A 21,467-nucleotide genomic window follows, 5' to 3' on the forward strand; every position below is an offset into this window, starting at 1 on the left:
CCTGAAGTGGATCACCTAAGGAGAAGCGAGCTAAGCCTGCCCCTCCTGCCCCCGTGCACCTTGCCTACCCACCCCAGCTAATACGCCAGATCCCCAGCACCACAAGCCTGGCAGTGTGCAAGTAGCCCAGACGGGCCACGCCACCCCACAGTGAATCCCGCCCGTAGGAGAGGGGAAGAGAAGGCACACACCAGTCTGACTGTGGCCCCAGCGGTGGGCTGGGGGCAGACATCAGGACTGACTGCGGCCCCGCCCACCAACTCCAGTTATACACCACAGCACAGGGGAAGTGCCCTGCAGGTCCTCACCACACCAGGGACTATCCAAAATGACCAACGGAAGAATTCCCCTCAGAAGAATCTCCAGGAAATAACAACAGCTAATGAACTGATCAAAAAGGATTTAAATAATATAACAGAAAGTGAATTTAGAATAATAGTCATAAAATTAATCACTGGGCTTGGAAACAGTATAGAGGACAGCAGAGAATCTCTTGCTACAGAGATCAAGGGACTAAGGAACAGTCACGAGGAGCTGAAAAGTCCTTTAAACGAAATGCAAAACAAAATGGAAACGACTACAGCTCGGATTGAAGAGGCAGAGGAGAGCATAGGTGATCTAGAAGATAAAGTTATGGAAAAAGAGGAAGCTGAGAGAGAGAGATAAAAAAATCCAGGAGTATGAGGGGAAAATTAGAGAACTAAGTGATACACTAAAAAGAAATAATATATGCATAATTGGTATCCCAGAGGAGGAAGAGAGAGGGAAAGGTGCTGAAGGGGTACTTGAAGAAATCATAGCTGAGAACTTCACTGAACTGGGGAAGGAAAAAGGCATTGAAATCCAAGAGGCACAGAGAACTCCCTTCAGACATAACTTGAATCGATCTTCTGCACGACATATCATAGTGAAACTGGCAAAATACAAAGATAAAGAGAAAATTCTGAAAGCAGCAAGGGATAAACGTGCCCTCACATATAAAGGGAGACCTATAAGACTCGTGACTGATCTCTCTTTTGAAACTTGGCAGGCCAGAAAGGATTGGCACGATATTTTCAGTGTGCTAAACAGGAAAAGTATGCAGCCGAGAATCCTTTATCCAGCAAGTCTGTCATTTAGAATAGAAGGAGAGATAAAGGTCTTCCCAAACAAGCAAAAACTGAAGGAATTTGTCACCACTAAACCAGCCCTACAAGAGATCCTAAGGGGGATCCTGTGAGACAAAGTACCAGAGACATCACTACAAGCATAAAACATACAGACATCACAATGACTCTAAACCCCTATCTTTCTATAATAACACTGAACGTACATGGATTAAATGCGCCAACCAAAAGACATAGGGTATCAGAATGGATAAAAAAACAAGACCCATCTATTTGCTGTCTACAAGAGACTCATTTTAGATCTGAGGACACCTTTAGATTGAGAATGAGGGGATGGAGAACTATTTATCATGCTACTGGAAGCCAAAAGAAAGCTGGAGTAGCCATACTTATATCAGACAAACTAGACTTTAAATTAAAGGCTGGAACAAGAGATGAAGAAGGGCATTATTTAATAATCACAGGGTCTATCCATCAAGAAGAGCTAATAATTATAAATGTCTATGCACCGAATACTGGAGCCCCCAAATATATAAAACAATTACTCATAAACATAAGCAACCTTATTGATAAAAATGTGGTAATTGCAGGGGACTTTAACACCCCACTTACAGAAATGGATAGATCATCTAGACACATGGTCAATAAGGAAACAAAGGTCCTGAATGAGACATTGGATCAGATGGACTGACAGATATATTTAGAACTCTGCATCCCAAAGCAACAGAATATACTTTCTTCTCGAGTGCACATGGAACATTCTCCAAGATAGATCATATACTGGGTCACAAAACAGCCCTTCAGAAGTATACAAGAATTGAAATTATACCATGCACACTTTCAGACCACAATGCTATGAAGCTTGAAATCAACCACAGAAAAAAGTGTGGAAAGCCTCCAAAAGCATGGAGGTTAAAGAACACCCTACTAACGAATGAGTGGGTTAACCAAGCAATTAGAGAAGAAATTAAAAAATATATGGAAACAAATGAAAATGAAAATACAACAATCCAAACGCTTTGGGATGCAGTGAAGGCAGTCCTGAGAGGAAAATACATTGCAATCCAGGCCTATCTCAAGAAACAAGAAAAATCCCAAATACAAAATCTAACAGCACACCTAAAGGAAATAGAAGCAGAAGAGCAAAGGCAGCCTAAACCTAGCAGAAGAAGAGAAATAATAAAGATCAGAGCAGAAATAAACAATATAGAATCTAAAAAAACTGTAGAGCAGATCAATGAAACCAAGAGTTGGTTTTTTGAAAAAATAAACAAAATTGACAAACCGCTAGCCAGGCTTCTGAAAAGAAAAGGGAGATGACCCAAATAGATAAAATCATGAATGAAAATGGAATTATTACAACCAATCCCTCAGAGATACAAACAATTATCAGGGAATACTATGAAAAATTATATGCCAACAAATTGGACAACCTGGAAGAAATGGACAAATTCCTGAACACCCACACTCTTCCAAACCTCAATCAGGAGGAAATAGAAAGCTTGAACAGACCCATAACCAGCGAAGAAATTGAATTGGTTATCAAAAATCTCCCAACAAATAAGAGTCCAGGACCAGATGGCTTTCCAGGGGAGTTCTACCAGACGTTTAAAGCAGAGATAATACCTATCCTTCTCAAGCTATTCCAAGAAATAGAAAGGGAAGGAAAACTTCCAGACTCATTCTATGAAGCCAGCATTACTTTGATTCCTAAACCAGACAGAGACCCAGTAAAAAAAGAGAACTACAGGCCAATATCCCTGATGAATATGGATGCAAAAATTCTCAATAAGATACTAGCAAATCGAATTCAACGGCATATAAAAAGAATTATTCACCATGATCAAGTGGGATTCATTCCTGGGATGCAGGGCTGGTTCAACATTCGCAAATCAATCAACGTGATACATCACATTAACAAAAAAAAAGAGAAGAACCATGTGATCCTGTCAATCGATGCAGAAAAGGCCTTCGACAAAATCCAGCACCCTTTCTTAATAAAAACCCTTGAGAAAGTCGTGATAGAAGGAACATGCTTAAAGATCATAAAAGCCATTTATGAAAAGCCCACAGCTAACATCATCCTCAACGGGGAAAAACTGAGAGCTTTTTCCCAGAGATCAGGAAAACGACAGGGATGCCCACTCTCACCGCTGTTGTTTAACATAGTGTTGGAAGTTCTAGGATCAGCAATGAGACAACAAAAGGAAATCAAAGGCATCAAAATTGGCAAAGATGAAGTCGAGCTTTCGCTTTTTGCAGATGACATGATATTATACATGGAAAATCTGATAGACTCCACCAAAAGTCTGCTAGAACTGATGCATGAATTCAGCAAAGTTGCAGGATAAAAATCAATGTACAGAAATCAGTTGCATTCTTATACACTAACAATGAAGCAACAGAAAGACAAAGAAATTGATCCCATTTACAATTGCACCAAGAAGCATAAAATACCTAGGAATAAATCTAACCCAAGATGTACAAGATCTGTATGCTGAAAACTATAGAAAGCTTATGAAGGTAATTGAAGAAGATATAAGGAAATGGAAAGACATTCCCTGCTCATTGACTGGAAGAATAAATATTGTCAAAATGTCAATACTACCCAAAGCTATCTACACATTCAATGCAATCCCAGTCAAAATTGTACCAGCATTCTTCTCGAAACTAGAACAACCAATCCTAAAATTCATATGGAACCACAAAAGGCCCCGAATAGCCAACGTAATTTTGAAGAAGAAGACCAAAGCAGGAGGCATCACAGTCCCAGACTTTAGCCTCTACTGCAAAGCTCTAATCATCAAAACAGTATGGTATTGGCACAAAAACAGACACATAGACCAACGGAATAGAATAGAAACCCCAGAACTAGACCCACAAACGTATGGCCAACTCATCTTTGACAAAGCAGGAAAGAACATCCAATGGAAAAATACAGTCTCTTTAACAAATGATGCTGGGAGAACTGGACAGCAACATGCAGAAGGTTGAAACTAGACCACGTTCTCACACCATTCACAAAAATAAACTCAAAATGGATAAAGGACCTGAATGTGAGACAGGAAACCATCAAAACCTTAGAGGAGAAAGCAGGAAAAGACCTCTCTGACCTCAGCCATAGCAATCTCTTACTCGACACATCCCCAGAGGCAAGGGAATTAAAAGCAAAAGTGAATTACTGGGACCTTATGAAGATAAAAAGCTTCTGCACAGCAAAGGAAACAACCAACAAAACTAAAAGGCAACCAACGGAATGGGAAAACATATTTGCAAATGACATATCGGACAAAGGGCTAGTATCCAAAATCTATAAAGAGCTCACCAAACTCCACACTCGATAAACACATAACCCGGTGAAGAAATGGGCAGAAAACATGAAAAGACACTTCTCTAAAGAAGACATCCGGATGGCCAATAGGCACATGAAAAGATGTTCAACGTTTGTCCTTATCAGGGAAATACAAATCAAAACCACAGTCAGATATCACCTCACGCCAGAGTGGCCAAAATGATCAAATCAGGAGACTATAGATGCTGGAGAGGATGTGGAGAAATGGGAACCCTCTTGCACTGTTGGTGGGAATGCAAATTGGTGCAGCTGCTCTGGAAAGGAGTGTGGAGATTCCTCAGAAAATTAAAAATAGACCTATCCTATGACCCAGCAATACCACTGCTAGGAATTTATCCAAGGGATACAGGAGTACTGATGCATAGGGGCACTTGTACCCCAATGTTTATAGCAACACTCTCAACAATAGCCCAATTATGGAAAGAGCCTAAATGTCCATCAACTGATGCATGGATAAAGAAATTGTGGTTTATATACAGAATGGAACACTATGTGGCAATGAGAAAGAATGAAATATGGCCTTTTGTAGCAACGTGGATGGAACTGGAGAGTGTGATGGGAAGTGAAATAAGCCATACAGAAAGACAGATACCATATGGTTTCACTCTTATGTGGATCCTAAGAAACTTAACAGAAACCCATGGGGGAAGGGAAGGAAAAAAAAAGAGGTTAGAGTGGGAGAGAGCCAAAACATAAGAGACTGTTAAAAACTGAGAACAAACTGAGGGTTGATGGGGGGTGGGAGGGAGCGGAGGGTGGGTGATGGGTATTGAGGAGGGCACCTGTTGGGATGAGCACTGGGTGTTGTATGGAAACCAATTTGACAATAAATTTCATACATTAAAAAAAAGATAATAGTATAAAAAAGTATATGCCAACAAATAAGATAACCTAGAAAAAATGGATAAATCCTAAAAAAAAAGATGATATTCCAAAACTTAATCAGAAATTAACAGAAAATTTGGAAAGACCAGTTACTATTAATGAAATTGAATCAGTGATAAAAAATCCCAACAAACAAAATCCAGGACAGGATGGCTTCACAGGTGAATTCCATTAAACATTTAAACAGTTACCTCCTGTTCTTCTCAAACTGTTCCAAAACATAGAAGAGGAAGGAAATTTTCCAAATTCATTCTGTGTCTGGCACTACCCTGATACCAAAACCAGAAAAAGGCAATATGAAAAAAGAAAACTACAGGCGTATATCTCTGATGAACATAAATGCAAAAATCCTCAACAAAATATTAGCAAACAAAATTACACAATACATTAAAAAAGATTATTCACCATGATGCTGTGAGATTTATTCCAGGCATGCAAGGGTGGTTCAATATTCACAAATTGGTCAATGTGATACATCACATTAACAAGAGGAAGGAGAAAAAACATATGATCATCTCAATAGATGCACAAAAAGCCTCTGACAAAGTGCAGTGCCAATTATGATAAAAACTCAAAAAAGTTGGTTTAGAGCATACATAGTTCAACATGACAAAGACTGTATATGAAAAATTAACAGCTAACATTACACTCAATGGCAAAAAACTGAATGCTTTCCCTGTATGATCAGGAACACAAGAAGTATGTCTGCTCTCACGACTTTTATTCAACACAGTACTGGAAGTCCTAGCTATAGCAATCAGAAAAGAAAAAGAAATAAAAGACATCTGCATTGGTAAGGAAGAAGTAAAATTCTCACTATTTTCAGATGAAAAAATACCATATATAGAAAACTCTAAAGATTCCATAAAAAAAGAAAACCTGTTAGATCTAACACATGAATTTGGTAAAGTTTCAGGATACAAAATTAATGTACAGAAATCTGTTATATTCCTATACACTAATAATGAAGTAGCAGAAAGAGAAATTAAGGAAACAATCCAATTAATGCACCAAAAATAATAAAATACTTAGGAATGAACTTAACCAAGGAGATGAAAGAATTGTGCTCTCAAAAGTGTAAGACAATCATGAAAGAAATTGAACATTACACAAATAAATGGAAAGATATACCATTCTTATGGATTGGAGAATTAATATTGTTAAAATGTCTATATTACCCAAAGTAATCTGCAGATTCAATTCAATCCCTATCAAAATAACAAAAGCATTTTTCACATAACCAGGGCAAATAATCTAAAATTTGTGTGGAACCACAAAAGACTCTGAATAGTCAAAGCAATCTTGAAAAAGAAGAACAATGCTGGACCCTGAATAGTCAAAGCAATCTTCAGAAGGAAGAATAATGCTGGAAGTATCATAATCCAAGAATTCAAGATATACTTCAAAGCTAAAGTAATCAAAACAATATGGTACTTAAACAAAAATAGAAACATATATTAATGGAACAGAATGGGTGCCCAAAAAATATACCCACACTAATGGTACATTAATGAATGACAGATTCATCTATGACAAAAGAGGCAAGAATATACAATTGGGGAAAGACAGTTTTTTCAATAAATGGTGTTGGGAAAATTGGACAGCTACATGGCAAAGAATAAAATTGTACCCTTTCTTATATCATTCACAAAAATAAACTGAATTTGGATTAAAGAACTAAATGTAAGGCCTGAAACCATATAAAACTCCTAAAATAAAATATAGGCAATAATCTCTTGGACATCAGCCCTAGCAACATATTTATGGGTATGTCTCCTCGGGCAAGGAAAACAAAACAAAGAAAAAGAAAAAGCTTTTTTCACAGCAAAAGAAATAATAAACAAAACAAAAAGGAAACCTAATAAGTGGGAGAAGGTATTTGCAAATGACGTATCCAATAAGCAGTTAATATGCAAAATATATAAAGAACTTAAAGAACTAAATACACACACACACACACACACACACACACACACCCAACAAACTGTATGAATAAAAAGTGTGCAGAGGACCTGAATAAACATTTTTCTAAAGAAGACAGAGAGATGGCCAAGAGACACATGAAAAGATACTCAGCATCACCAATCATCAGGTAAATGCAAATCAAAACCACAATATCACCTCACATCAGTCAGAATGGCTAGTATCAAAAAGAAAAGAAATAACAAATATTGATGAGGGTATAGAGAAAAGGAAACCCTTGTACACTGTTGGTGGGAATGTAAATTGGTGAAACCAGTGGAAAACAGTATGAAGTTTTCTCAAAAAATTAAACATAGAAATACCATATGATCTAATAATCCCATTATTGGGTATTTACCAAAAGAAAACAAAAACACTGATTTGAAAAGTTACATGCATCCCTATGTTTATTACAGCATTGTTTGTAATAGCAAAGATATGGATGCACCCCAAGCATCCATTGATAGATGAATGGATAAAGAAAATGGAATATTACTTATTCATAAAAAGAATGAGATCTTGCCATTTGTTACAACATGGATGAACCTAGAAAGTATTATGCTAAGTGAAATAAGTCAAAGAAAGACAGAAACCATATAATTTACTCATGTGGAATCTAAAAACCAAAATATACAAACAGACTGTTAAAGAGAACAAACTAGTGATTGCCAGAGTGGAGGGGGTGAAGAATGGATGAAATAGATAAAGGAAATTAAAAAAAACAAAAAACAAAACAAAACTTGTCCATTAAGCCTCTTTCCTGGGACTTTGATTCTTGATCACGGTGACACAAGGACAAAGAACAAGACACAACACAATACAAAACAGTTAAAAGGAAACATAAAACCAATTATAGTAAATTCAATTTGTTGATGAGATCAAGAAGAAAGTGCCTTGTAGTTCTTTTTGCCTGTTCAGCTAGACCCAACCTGTTTCCTTTTCTATCTCTAAACTTAGTTCCTCAGACATCATGTCCATCCTTGAGGCGTCCTTCTGATAAATTCTTTTTTTGCTTAAATTTGCAAAAATTTGTTCTTGTTCACTGTTTTTTGTTTGTTTGTTTTTGAGAGAGTCAGAGACAGAGTGATTAGTGGCAGGGCAGAGAGAAGGAGAGAGAGAAAAATCCCAAGCTGGCTCCTCCCTGCCAGTGCAGAGCCAAACACAGAGCTTGAGCCCATGAAACTGTGAGACCATGACCTGAGTGGAAACCAAAAGTCAGATGCTTAACCGACTGAGCCACCCAGGCACCCTTGTTTCTGTTCATTGTAACCTAAGAGCCCTGTGGAAAGTACCTGTCTTTAGAGAACGAATATCATAGAAAACTTAACTTTGAGATTGTGTTTATTTGTTCCACAGTGTCAGACACTATCTTAATTGCTGGGTTATTTGAGTTATGATACTTGTCTTCCAGGAGCTTAAAAATCTAGTCAGGGAGACTATACATACCCACATAAAGTGAGGTTTAATTTGTATTCAAAGAAGCGTATGTTTGCTATGAACCAAATAAGGGGTTCAAAGAAATAGTAAATGCTTTGCAATTTCATTTTCAGCCTAGCCAGAGTAAAAATTAGCTTGGGCTTTTTTTTTTAGGGGAGGTTTTCTGGACAATGCATGACTGGCTTTTGGAGGATAGATAGGACTTGGGATGACACAAAACAAAGTTCTTAGTCATTGTGGGCATGGTGAAATCAGACAGAAGCCACTTGAGATTTCTGTGTTACAAGTCAGACAGAAGCTGCTTGACTTTTGAAAAGTTATTTGTAAAATGTAATATAAAATGCCTTAGAACAGTGCTTAGCACACAGTAGATGCTAAATAAATGATAACTATGGTAGCTATTATTATTTGTTTTCAAGCTCAGGGAAACTGTTTAAGCCAAGATGCAGAGTTGGAAATTAATGCAATGTGTTAAGGGACAAATGAGGAAAGTAACTTGACCTAGGAGTGATAAAATAGAAGTGTGGGTAACAAGGCAGGAAGGTTTTTTAAAGGTTATATTGGGGCTTTCTTTATGTTCCCAGCTGACAGTTTCAGATTTTATCCTCTTGTAAATATAGGAGGCATTGGTAGACTTTCAGTGGCTAAATGTTGTGATGAAAATAGTGATTTTGGAATGTGATTTCAGTGTTGTTGGTGTGTTGAATGGATTTGAAGGGATCCATTTCATTAACCTTAACATTCACATTCCACAATGGCTTCATTCATAGAAATTAATGAATTACTTTATGACCCAAGTGTGCTCATACATTTAGTGTCCTTTGCGTATAGCTGTCCTACTCCTTCCCACGTAGTTCTCTGGCAAGTCTAGTTAAATAGACAAATTAACAATTTAAGAGGACGTCATCATATGACAGTGTGTCATTATAACAGTATGTAATAGGCAATATGGTCAAACTGATTTATTCAATCAAACAATTCTACTTATTTCTTATACTATGTTCATGGATATTGATCAGTCATTTCAGTCAGGTAGAAAAAACCTTTAACTATAATAGGAAAGAGAAAGCCAAATTGGGCATTCTCCTCAGGAAATTCAGTTAGTGTCAAACACATAAGACCTAGCTTTAGAAAGAAGCAGTCAGGAACAGTAATAGTTTCACTAGTACATTAAGACTACTGTCATGATAGACTCGGTAGAGCAATTATATTTAAGGATAATTAAGCATAAGCAACTACAAAGGAAAATGCAGGGGAGAAATTGTAGACTGAAACATTAGTACTAAACTGCATTGCTTGCTCTCATTCTTTCAATCAAAACATGAAGCTTGAGCAGCAAATTCAAAGACTAGAACAGACCCCAAATTAGTCTCTATAGAGGTCCAGGATAAGTTTTCTAATAAAAATGTAAATCTTCACTCTGTTGTTCAGGGGCCCTGGTACTGACAGCTCTCCCATTCATTTCTCAAATAGTAACTGTGAATTTCAGATGAAATTTTTAAAAAGAAGAAAGAAATGAGTTTGTCTTTCCATGGCAGCATGTGCTCTAGCTAATCTGCAAATGCTATATAATTACACTGGGTGCTGATAGATTTGTCTCTGGGCTGGTGGTCAGGATCCAGATGAACTGCTACAGTTGCTGTTTTATCATCACAAATGTCCTGCACATCTTGGCAATTACCATGCCTATACATGATATTGGAATTTAATGAGACTCCACACCCATACATAACACTGGGATGTGTTAGGGTAAGTGTAAATTCATCCCCTTTTATTTATGGGTTTAGGGGGAAAATGTATGTGTGTGGAATGTCCTACAGGAATCATGTCTCTGTCGGCCATTTGAAACAAAGCCATTCCCATGGATCTAGGAAACTTAGCTTAGTGTGTAGTCAAAGGGGCTAAAACCATTGGTTCAGTATTGAGCACTTGTACCTGTCTCCTGCCTACAACTTTTATCTTTCTGGCAGTTCTGCAAATGGGGGCTTTTGGTCACAAGGGGGCACCAAATGAGATAATGTAACCCTCATTTAGCTTCATCTCTAAATTGGCCATATTGTAACTATCTTCTTTACTTTACAAGGTCATTGTGTAGACAACATGAACTAATGTATCTGAAAGCACTTTGAAAATTATGAACTGCCTATAAATGTAAGACAATTAATATTATCATTTCTGTTAATAAATATCACTTCAGTAATTGACATGTAAAAATAATGAAATCAGGGTAAATGTATCCATAATCTATGGCAGGAGGTGAGGATGAAGAACAACAATGACTCCAAATTCATATCCTGATAAAAATTGGACAAGATATGCATCTTTGAGCATGAAATACAATACTTACAGTTGCTTCCCACCAATCACATTCCAATTAATTCATTTGGAGGCAAGATATAGTTGAAAATAACACTAAGAAGAATTTCTAATAGGCTAAATGTGTATAATTTGGATGTGTAAGGCAAATTGAGAATAATTATACACAGAAATCAAAATTATTTTTATAAATAAAATGAAAGTGGCTAGATTTTATTTAATTTTAGTTTTTTTCATGTTTTGAATACCCAGTATATGCATGTTGTTCAAAATGTAGAAAAAGCATATAGTCAAAATTAAATTTTCCTCTGACTGTCTTTACCCCCCTCCACCATTCTTCAGCCACCCAATTCCTTTCTTCAGAGGGTATCACTGTTAATCATTTTTACATGTATCCATTCAGAAATATTACATACTTAAACACATACGTGAATACACATGGGCACATACAAACACACATAGTTTTATTTTTATACACAGGATAGTATGCTATGCACACTGTTGAAAAGTTTATCTTGGAGATCTTTTTATAACAGATGTACATATTTACCTAATTATTTTAAATAGCTGCATCATATCAGTATATGAAAGCAGCATATTTTTTAACTACTGTCCTACTGATGGATATTTTGGTTGTTTCTAATATTTTGCTCTTACAAAGAGTAACAAAGAACAATGAAATCAAATGTCTTTTATGACTGGATTTTAAGTTCAAATATTTAAATTTTGTTTAAAGTATATCCTTTAAGTTCCAAATAATATTGAAATACCAGATTATTGGGGAGCCTGGATGGGTCAGTCAGTTGAGAATCTAACTCTTGATTTAAGCTCAGGTCATGATCCCAGAGTCATGGGATTGAGCCCCATGTCAGGCTCCACACTGAACACGGAGCCTGCTTAAGGTTCTCTCTCCTTGTGCCCATCTCCCCCACTCAGGCTTTCTCTCTCTATCTTTCTCTCTCTCTCATAAATAAAAAAATAATAAACAAATATCAGATTATTAAGGGTAACTGAAATATTTAGGTAATGAAAACTATACATATTATATTTGTATGTTTGTCTACATTATTCCCAAATCAGCTCATCACAAGTGCACTCCTTAATCCCCATCACCTTAACTGATTCCCTCACCCACCTCCCCTCTAGTAACCATCAGTTTGTTCTCTATAGTTAAGAGTCTGTTTCTTGATTTGCTTCCCTGTTTCTTTTTTTCTCCTTGGTTCGTTTGTTTTTTTTAAACTACACCTATGAGTGAAATAATGTGGTATTTGTCTTTCTGTGGCTGACTTATTTTGCTTAGCATAATACTCTCTAGCTGCATCAATGCCATTGCAAATGGCAAGATTTCATTATTTTTTACGGCTGAGTAATTGTCCATTGTGTGCACGTGCGTGTGTGTATACATACATATGTATATACATGTATATATACATGTATATATGTGTGTGTGTATATACATGTATATATATATATGTATGTGTGTGTGTGTGTGTATATATATATATATATATATGTATATACATATCACCTCTTCTGTATCCATTCATCAGTTGGACACTTGGGCTGTTTCCATAATGTGGCTCTTACAGATAATGCTGCAAAAATATTCAGGTATGTATATATCCCTTTGAATTAGTATTTTTCCTTTTTTTTTGTAAATATCTAGTAGTGCATTGCTAGATAATAAGGTAGTTCTTTTTAAAATTTATTTATTTATTTAAGTAATCTCTACACCCAACATGGGGCTCGAACCCACAAACCTGAGATCAAGAGTCACATGCTCTCCTGACTGAACCAGCTGGGTGCCCAAGGTACTTCTACTTTTAACTTTTTCAGGAACCTCCATACTGTTTTCCAGAATGGCTACACCAGTTTACATTCCCACCAACAGTGCCAGGAATGTTCTCCTTTCTCCACAACCTCTCCAGCACCTGTTGTTTCTTGTATTATTGATTTTAACCATTCTGACAGGGGTGGAGTGATATCTCAGTGTGGTTTTCATTTGCATTTCCCTAATTATCAGTGATGTTGAGCATCCTTCATGTGTCTGTTGCTCATCATGTCTTAGGAAAAATACCTATTCATTCTGCCCATTTATTTAAATTGGATTATTCATTTTATGTGTGGTTAATTTAAGTTCTTTATAGATTTTGGATACTAACCTGTTATCAGATATGTCATTTGCAAATACCTTCTCCCATTCTGTAGGTTGCTTTTTAGTTTCCTTGATTATTTCCTTCACTGGGAATTTTTTTTTTTCTTTAAGTCCCAATACTTTATTTATTTATTTATTTATTTATTTATTTATTTATATTTTCTTAATGTTTATTTTTGAGAGAGATAGGGAGAGTGTGAGTGCGTGTGTGTGTGTGTGTGTGTGTGTGTGTTGTGTGTGTGTGTGTGTGTGCATGAGTGGGGAGGGGCAGAGAGAGAGGGAGACAGAATTGGAAGCAGACTTCACTCTGTCAACACAAAGCTCACCATGGGGTTTGAATCCACAAACTGAGATCATGACCTGAACTGAAATCGGAGGCTTAACCAACTGAGCTACCCATGTACCCCCCCAATAGTTTATTTTTACTTTTGTTTCCCTTGCCTCAGGAGACAGATCTAGAAAGAAGTTGCTATGGCTGATGTTAAAGAGCTTACTGCCTTTGTTCTCCTCTAGGATTTTGATGTTTTCAGTTCTCACATTTAGGTTTTTAAACCATTTTGGATTTATATTTGTGTATGGTATAGGTCGTCCAGTCTCATCCCTTGCATGCTGCTATCCAGTTTTCCCAGCACCATATGTTGAACAGACTGTCTTTTTCCCATTGGATATTTTTTCCTGCTTTGTCAAAGATTAATTGACCATATAGTTGTGGGTTAATTTCTGGGTATTCTAGTCTGTTCTATTGATCTATGTGTCTATTTTTGTGCCAACTTAGAAAAGTACATTTGATTCTATAAGGACAAGATGTGTTGTAGTCCATCAATAAAAATTTGTTGGAAAAATAAGAACAATTCACTAAAATTTTCCCATTTCAAGCAGTTTGGATATCAGAAAGATGAAGCTGGTGTAATGTAAAGCTCCTTTCTCAGTGAATTTCTAAGTGCACTTTGTTATCAACCACTATTTTGGAAATCTGACCAAATTTATATGTTTTCCTAACCTTACCTGTCATGTGATCAACTTTTGTTTCTTCTTCTCTTCTAAATGAGATGAACTTCCCTTGTGTCAATAGGGAATTCCATTGCCAGTCAATTAATGATGGCTTAATGCTTATCTCTTATATGCCCAGCTCTATTCTGTCTCTTGTGAATTACAAAGACATATAAACCATTTCCCTTTAATAGGTAAGAGTTTAGTTGGACAGTTGAAGCAAGTCATAAATATGGAAGCAGTTAAAAGGAATTCAGGATATAAATAATAGCTTGATATAAGCTTTGTCATAAACCATTTTGTATTTGTGTTCCAAGTCCTCTCATTTCTTTCTTCTAGGTGCCCTTCAAATTTGCCTTTTTAAAAATTTCCCTAGATTCCACCACTGATGACTCTTCATCCTCCCTATTACTGTGTTATTACTGCATCCTCTTAGCTGTTTTTGTCTCCTCTAACCCATCCTATATAGGAAGTCAATCATCTTTAGATAACACGTACCTTGAGTCTTTTGTTGCTGTTCCACGAATTTTCAATGGTCTTGTAGTCTACTACATCATGTCCAAATTCCTCTGCATGTTTCTCATGATCCTCCAGAATTGAGCTCTAATTATTCTACATTATGAAGAACTTGCTCTTCACTGTACCCCACCCAGCTCCTTCTCACCAGATCATTTTCCTCTAGTTACATTATGCTTGCTAAGTTCTACCTCTCTTCCTTGGTTTGTGTTAATCTTTCCTGAATTTCTTCTTCCTTACTCTCTACATTTCCAAATCTTTTCCATTCTTTAAGGTCTACATGGAAACCCATTTCCTTCATAAAACTTTCCCCAACTCTGCCAGCTAATTTTGGTCTCTCCCTTCTCCATTCCTTTACCACAGTCTTATGGCTCAAATGATACAATCTGTCATTAGGTGGTAGTCATTGTTCTATTATTCCTTTCTTTTGGTGTGCTAATTCTGTTTGATAGTCCTAGATTATAAATTGAGGGTAAATATAAAGGCTTTAATTCCTTCTTCCTTAACATTTGGCACAAGACTAGTGGACAAAAGTTAATCAGTATTTTTATTCATTATCCTAATGAAAGTACCGGTGTTTTATTATATTGTTTCAGAGGCTGAGTGAAGAATGGGGCATGATTCAGAGGTCTATTAGAAATGTCTATTAGGGTTGTATTTCATTAAGGATATTTAACAACACAAAGTACAAATGAAGATTTAATGTTTATCTGATTATATATTTAAAATATATGTTTATTTACTTACAAGCTTATAAAAAGCACTCAAAATAGTCCATTTGTTTGATCTTGTTTGAAAGTGTAGCTGTTGAAATGACCTATTTACAGTGAATCAATGGTGCTCTAAATGTGCTAGGAAATGGATATTGTATGGATAGAGTAACAACTCAAGTATGAACGCTGTCTAATAAGAGTTTACACACCATCAAGTCTACAAACATTAAATATCATTCACAATAGGATCTTTCTTATCCTGCAATTTATCTCAATTTTTCCATTACCTTCTTTCATTTTCTCTTCTAGCTTTACTCACAGACAAGCCTCCCAAGCCATTGTTCCCCATGGAGAATCAGCCAAGTGTTATAGATGTCCAGCTGGGTAAGTCCCTTTCTGGGAATAATAGATCCTAAACTTGCTCTCTGTTAACAGATGGGGAAAATTACATGAACCAGGAAAGGTTTATTGCCACTGTTATTACATGCAAATCAATTTGTGTCTGCTCATTTATAACCCTGGAATTCAGTTTAATAGTTTAAGGAAATGAGTTTGAATTGTATCAAGGAATTGTAATACTAATTGGTTCCACTAGGTATTAAATGTGCTATAGGACAGAGCTTTTTAACTCTGTGATTGATTGATTCATAGGTGTCATGCATTGGTAACCAGTACAAAAAACTTTTCATGCTTGGTAGCCAAAAATTTTCATTTAGAGAACATTAACTCTTGGAGAATAGCACTTTTTTAAAATAAAAGAGCCCCTCAGTACAACTTGTAAAATGATTTGATAATATTATTTCCAATGGTACACTACAGGGCTATTTAAAACTTATTTTTAGGTTGAGATCCTGAGGATTTATGAATATCTGGTGTTGGTAAAAGTAACAAGTTGATTTATTGGTGCTAATATTTTACTGCAGTCTCAAATAAAGACACAAGGTGTTGAGCCTTATATTTGAGTCCTCTACCAGTAAGCCTTATATTTCAAGAACTGTGAACTTGAGACTCAGAAGCCTATTAGTATCTCTTCATACCATGGCCTTTACTCTAAACCATGTACTTTAACATTTGTGAGCTTTAATCCACCTAGGGTTTAATTCTATTGCTTCAGTTCTAAGTAAGGCAACTGAGTAAATATACTGGAAGTGTATTGGGTTTATTTTGATAATATGATTTATTGAAACCTGTGAGTGTAGTGGTACCTACCAATTATATAACCAGGGAAGATAAATTAGTCACAATTTCATCCACTTTGTAATGTTTTTTACTCAATTTTTGATCTTTCCGATTCAATTTGGATTATTAGAGGCTTATTTATATCTTGAGAATAGGTGAGAAAAAAATTATATTCCTAAGAACTTGTTCATTTTTCTAAAAATAATTATAGCACATTGTAGTTAATGCAGCATACCAGTAGGAGTACCAAAATTAAGTATTTTAAAACAAACAAAAACATGAAAAAAGAAAAGAAATATGTTATTAAGAATGGATTGTGGAAATAGTAGTGAATATTTTGTAGATAATGTTGAAGTATTAGAATATGGTTCTCCCCCCACCACTTGTATTATTTTGAAGAATCATTACATTTTGTTAAAGCCAAATCTAGATGGACTGACACACACCCTCAGTAATTTTTGCTTACATCTTTCCATCAATACTGGGATAAAAATACCTCAAGTTGTACTCTGTGGTTTGCCAGGAGTTACATGAAGCCATAGGTTAGCCTTATGTCATAAGTTTTCATGAAGATTTAAGTGGATAATGCCTTTTATATGAAAACTTATATATTATAGAGTAGAAATAAAAATTCAAACAACTATTTCAAATTTTGTCTTTGTGGCCCATGAGTGGATACTTCATTTTCCTCTGCTATTAGTCAAGCTTTAACAAAAAATGTTAGATGAGTACTTTTCTTAAGCAAGGAGAGAGACCATTGTAAAGAGTACATTTCATTGAGATTCACTGGGTACAGAATTTGTATGTGCTATTTAGGACATCTCTAAGATATGTGCTTGGTATAAATGCATATTCCAACATAGGTATATATGCCAATATAACCCACCACCAACACAACCCTGTAAAATTACTAAAGTAATTTGTTTTCAATAGTTGAAAGGCTGAACATTTCAGGTTTTAATTTGTGACACAACTTGGAGACAACTTTATTGACAGAAAGATGGAGACCTGCCCATTTTTCATCCCAGAAAGGCTGCTTCTCTGAAATGCTAAAGCAACCATGTAATTCATGGAAAGGGAAAAAAAATCAGTTAAACCATATCTTTGGCATTTCAAAAAGCACATAACTAGTTAATTTTAAGTGATTTTAACTTTCCATATATTTATTTAGCACCATTTATTCACAACTGGAAGTTATTTTGTAAGTTACTCTTATGCCTCAATAGCAAAGTGATGTTAAGAGTACTTACTCCTCAGTGTCAGTGGGAGCTCTGCAGTCAGAATCTTTAGAAATCCCAGGTGTAGAAAAGAGAGAAAGACAATTGGGTTGATTGGACATCCCTCTCTATATCTGGAAAATTTTCAGATTTCAGTAAGATCATGAAAACTTTTGGAAATAATTTTACTTTATTTTTTTAAGTTTATCAAACAAATTAAGCTTTAGACATCCTCAAATTAGAATTAAAACTAGAACTACAAAAGAATACAACAATCCAATTCAAACAGCCTAGCACATTACCAAGTTTAGGTTTCCCCAATCTCAGTCAGTACCTAACATCTGAGACAACATTCTATTAGATTAAAGTTCACCACAGACTTTTTGTTACTCTTACCATTTAAACATGTTATCATCCCCCTTACCTTGAATCTAAGATGGCCTTAGGGATATGCTTGATCAAAAGAGTATGATAAAAATGATATTCTGGGAGTTTGGAGGCTGGGTCAAAAGAAACCTTGAAGCTTCTCTTCAGGGCCTGGTCTTCTCTGAAACTACCATGCTATGAAAAGCTCAAGCCACATGGAAAGGCCCTAGAGGATGGGGCATCATTTGAAGAAAGAGAGACCAGTGAACATAGAGGCTGATAAATGAAGAAGCCATATTGAAAGTGGATCCTGTAGCCCGAACTACCCTGGCTTATGCCATGTAGTTCAGGGAGAAACCATTAAGGTAAACTGTTCTGATGTTTCTAACCCAAAAAGTTATGAGCAAATAAAACAGTTGTTATGCTACAGTAAATTAGGTAGTTTGTTAAACAACAGTAGATACCTAGAACATACATTAATTTTCTCTAAAGAATTGTAAGTTCCATTTTCCCCATAGACAAGAATCCCATGCAGGCATTTTATACAAAATGAGACATATTGAGGGAAATGCTTAAGTGCCAGCTTCAGGATAGTTTTAGAAAACATAGTCATGAATTATTATTTATGTGTTTCTTTGAGAATTACACTCAGTTTTCAGTTCTACATATTTGTAAAGGCAATCCAGTAAATGGAATTTTTCAGTAGAAATGAATACTTCTTGTGTTCATGGGTTGGCATCAGTACAGATATTTTGTTGTGTCTCTAGAGGAAAATAAACATCTAAACTTTCTCTTTTCTATAGAGTAATCCATTAGTCATCCACAATGTTATAGAAATTTACACACTTTTTGCTGACATAGTGATGACAGTTTGGTTGTTATTAAATTTTATTCACATTGTAATGCTGAAAGAAGATTAATCTTAACCAAATAGCCATACATTTTGAGATGATAAACACATTTTTTTTCTTTTTTTTTTTTTAATTTTTTTTTCAACGTTTATTTATTTTTGGGACAGAGAGAGACAGAGCATGAACGGGGGAGGGGCAGAGAGAGAGGGAGACACAGAATCGGAAACAGGCTCCAGGCTCTGAGCCATCAGCCCAGAGCCCGACGCGGGGCTCGAACTCGCGGACGGCGAGATGGTGACCTGGCTGAAGTCAGAGGCTTAACCGACTGCGCCACCCAGGCGCCCCGATAAACACATTTTTAACAAAATAATATGAAAACTAGTGCTCTCACAAAGCAAACCTATTCTGCTAAAGCAGACTGTGGTAATGTATGAAATATAAAGACAAAAGCAATATACAAAACACACAAAAAATTCAATTTTGTCCTATCATCTCCCATTTATTTTCTTACTGTGAAGGTAAATTTAGCTTTAAATTTGATAAATAAACCTTTACTATACCAGCGCTAATTCTTTTTTTTTTTGGCAGTTGAAAAGAAATATATTTTCATTTTTTCTAAGAAAAAATAACAGTGCATTAAATGATATTAATTCATATTACATTTTAATACCAAAGTATTGAAACATCATTGCAAAATGTGCCCTACTTGAAATGCTAGGTAAACCATTCTTTAGGCGCTGCTTATTTTTTTTTAGAACCCGAATGCATGCTTTACAAATTGTAACAGACTCCTAGAACCTTTGAAAAAGACATGAATAAATGCGGATGAAAAGATTTGAGATCTGACATCTAATTGCAATTGAAGGTAAACTTGGAAATATAACCTGTTCTTCTCATTGATGATAACTTTTTTTTTGGAAATTTCCTAAGACTTAAAATAACCCAGTGTCATGCAGAAAATACATATAAACACTGTTTAGTTTATCTTTTTGTGTCAAAGAGTCAAAAAGGAGGTTTGGGGGCCTAAAGTATATCAGAAAAACTCAGACCCATGGAACAGTTCAAACTAATTGAATAAGTCAGATGTTTCAAAAGGCCGGATAGTCATCTTTAGATGAATCTGATCCAGTATGAAAGATTCTCTTTATTTCTCTTTTATTGTCATTCAGAATTTATTTTATTTTTATAAGCTATTCAAATTCATATTTCATGGCTGTGTTATGTGCTACTGGATCAAACTTTCTTTGTGTATAAAGGAATGTTAATCTTCATCAGAAATCGATTTCACCAGCATATCAGTTTCTACTGAAAATTGTATTAGGTCCCCGAAGAAACCACTGTAAAAGGCTCTACAAGAGTATAAAGCAAAATATATTAGTTAATGCAATACGCAGGACTACAAGGCAAAAATGAGTAACTAATTGAACCCTTAAAACAGGAAATTAGCTGTTCAACCAAATCTATCTTTTTAAAACTTTATTTAAATAGAAACAGTTTTTGAGTTCTTAACAGATGCCAAACACTATGTTAGATCCTGGGGATCTAGAGGTGAATAAAATAAGGTTCTTGGCCTTAAGCTATTTTCAGTCTAGTGGGAAAGACAGATGTGTATGCAGAATTACAATGCAATATGATAACTGTCAAACAGAGATGGGAAAAGGGAGAATGACTATTTTTGTGGGAAGACCTCATAAATTAACAGTTCTATACTCTGCTACTCAATATAATGATATATCTCTGTAACCTTAAACCAAGTACTAAATTTATTTGAAAGTAATTAAAAATTATAAAATATATAATGTTATGAAGTAATAAATTATCCACCATTTGCTTCAATATGGCAATATTAAAAATGGAAACTTATGATACCCTTGCATCTCTTCAGTTTAGCAAAATTAGTCAACTCTTTCTAAAGTTATCATAGAAACACAATCCCAAGCAAGTCACAACTAATTGAGTGAAAATGTGAAGCCAGAATTACTATCAATATAAATAGCAATACGTGATAATTTCATTAGCTTGAGTCATGATTTGATATATGCATTGTGGGTATAATGGCGGGAGCAAGGGATTTTTTGAATTCTTTGTGTTTTTTTTAAATTTTTTATAAAGTTTTATTTATTCTTGAGAGAGAGAGAGACAGAGCATGAGTGATGGAGGGGCAGAGAGAGAGCAGGACACAGAATCTGAAGCAGTCTCCAGGCTCTGAACTGTCAGAAACCAACGCGGGGCTTGAACTCATGAGTGGTGAGATCATGACCTGAGCCGAAGTTGGACACTCAACAGACTGAGCCACTCAGGCACCCCTTGATTCTTTGTGTTTTTTATATACTCTTCTTACCCTTTTACCTTCAAATAATTCCTTGAAGATCTTCATTTAATCTGGAATAAGTGAAGACTTTGGAAAGCAAAAAGATGGGTT

At 35.6% G+C, this 21,467-nt stretch overlaps 1 protein-coding gene across 1 annotated transcript in view; it reads left to right on the forward strand.

Annotated features, from left to right (window-relative positions):
- The window catches only part of IL1RAPL2 (interleukin 1 receptor accessory protein like 2), a 603,372-nt gene that overhangs the window by 305,502 nt on the left and 276,403 nt on the right, over positions 1–21,467 (forward strand). Inside the window, exon 6 of the mRNA XM_047843276.1 lies at positions 15,742–15,816. Within this exon, the coding sequence (XP_047699232.1) occupies positions 15,742–15,816 (75 nt within the window). The remainder of the gene's footprint in view (positions 1–15,741; positions 15,817–21,467) is intronic.

This window comes from Prionailurus viverrinus, chromosome X (genome assembly GCF_022837055.1).
Source record: "Prionailurus viverrinus isolate Anna chromosome X, UM_Priviv_1.0, whole genome shotgun sequence".
Lineage (NCBI taxonomy): Eukaryota > Metazoa > Chordata > Mammalia > Carnivora > Felidae > Prionailurus > Prionailurus viverrinus.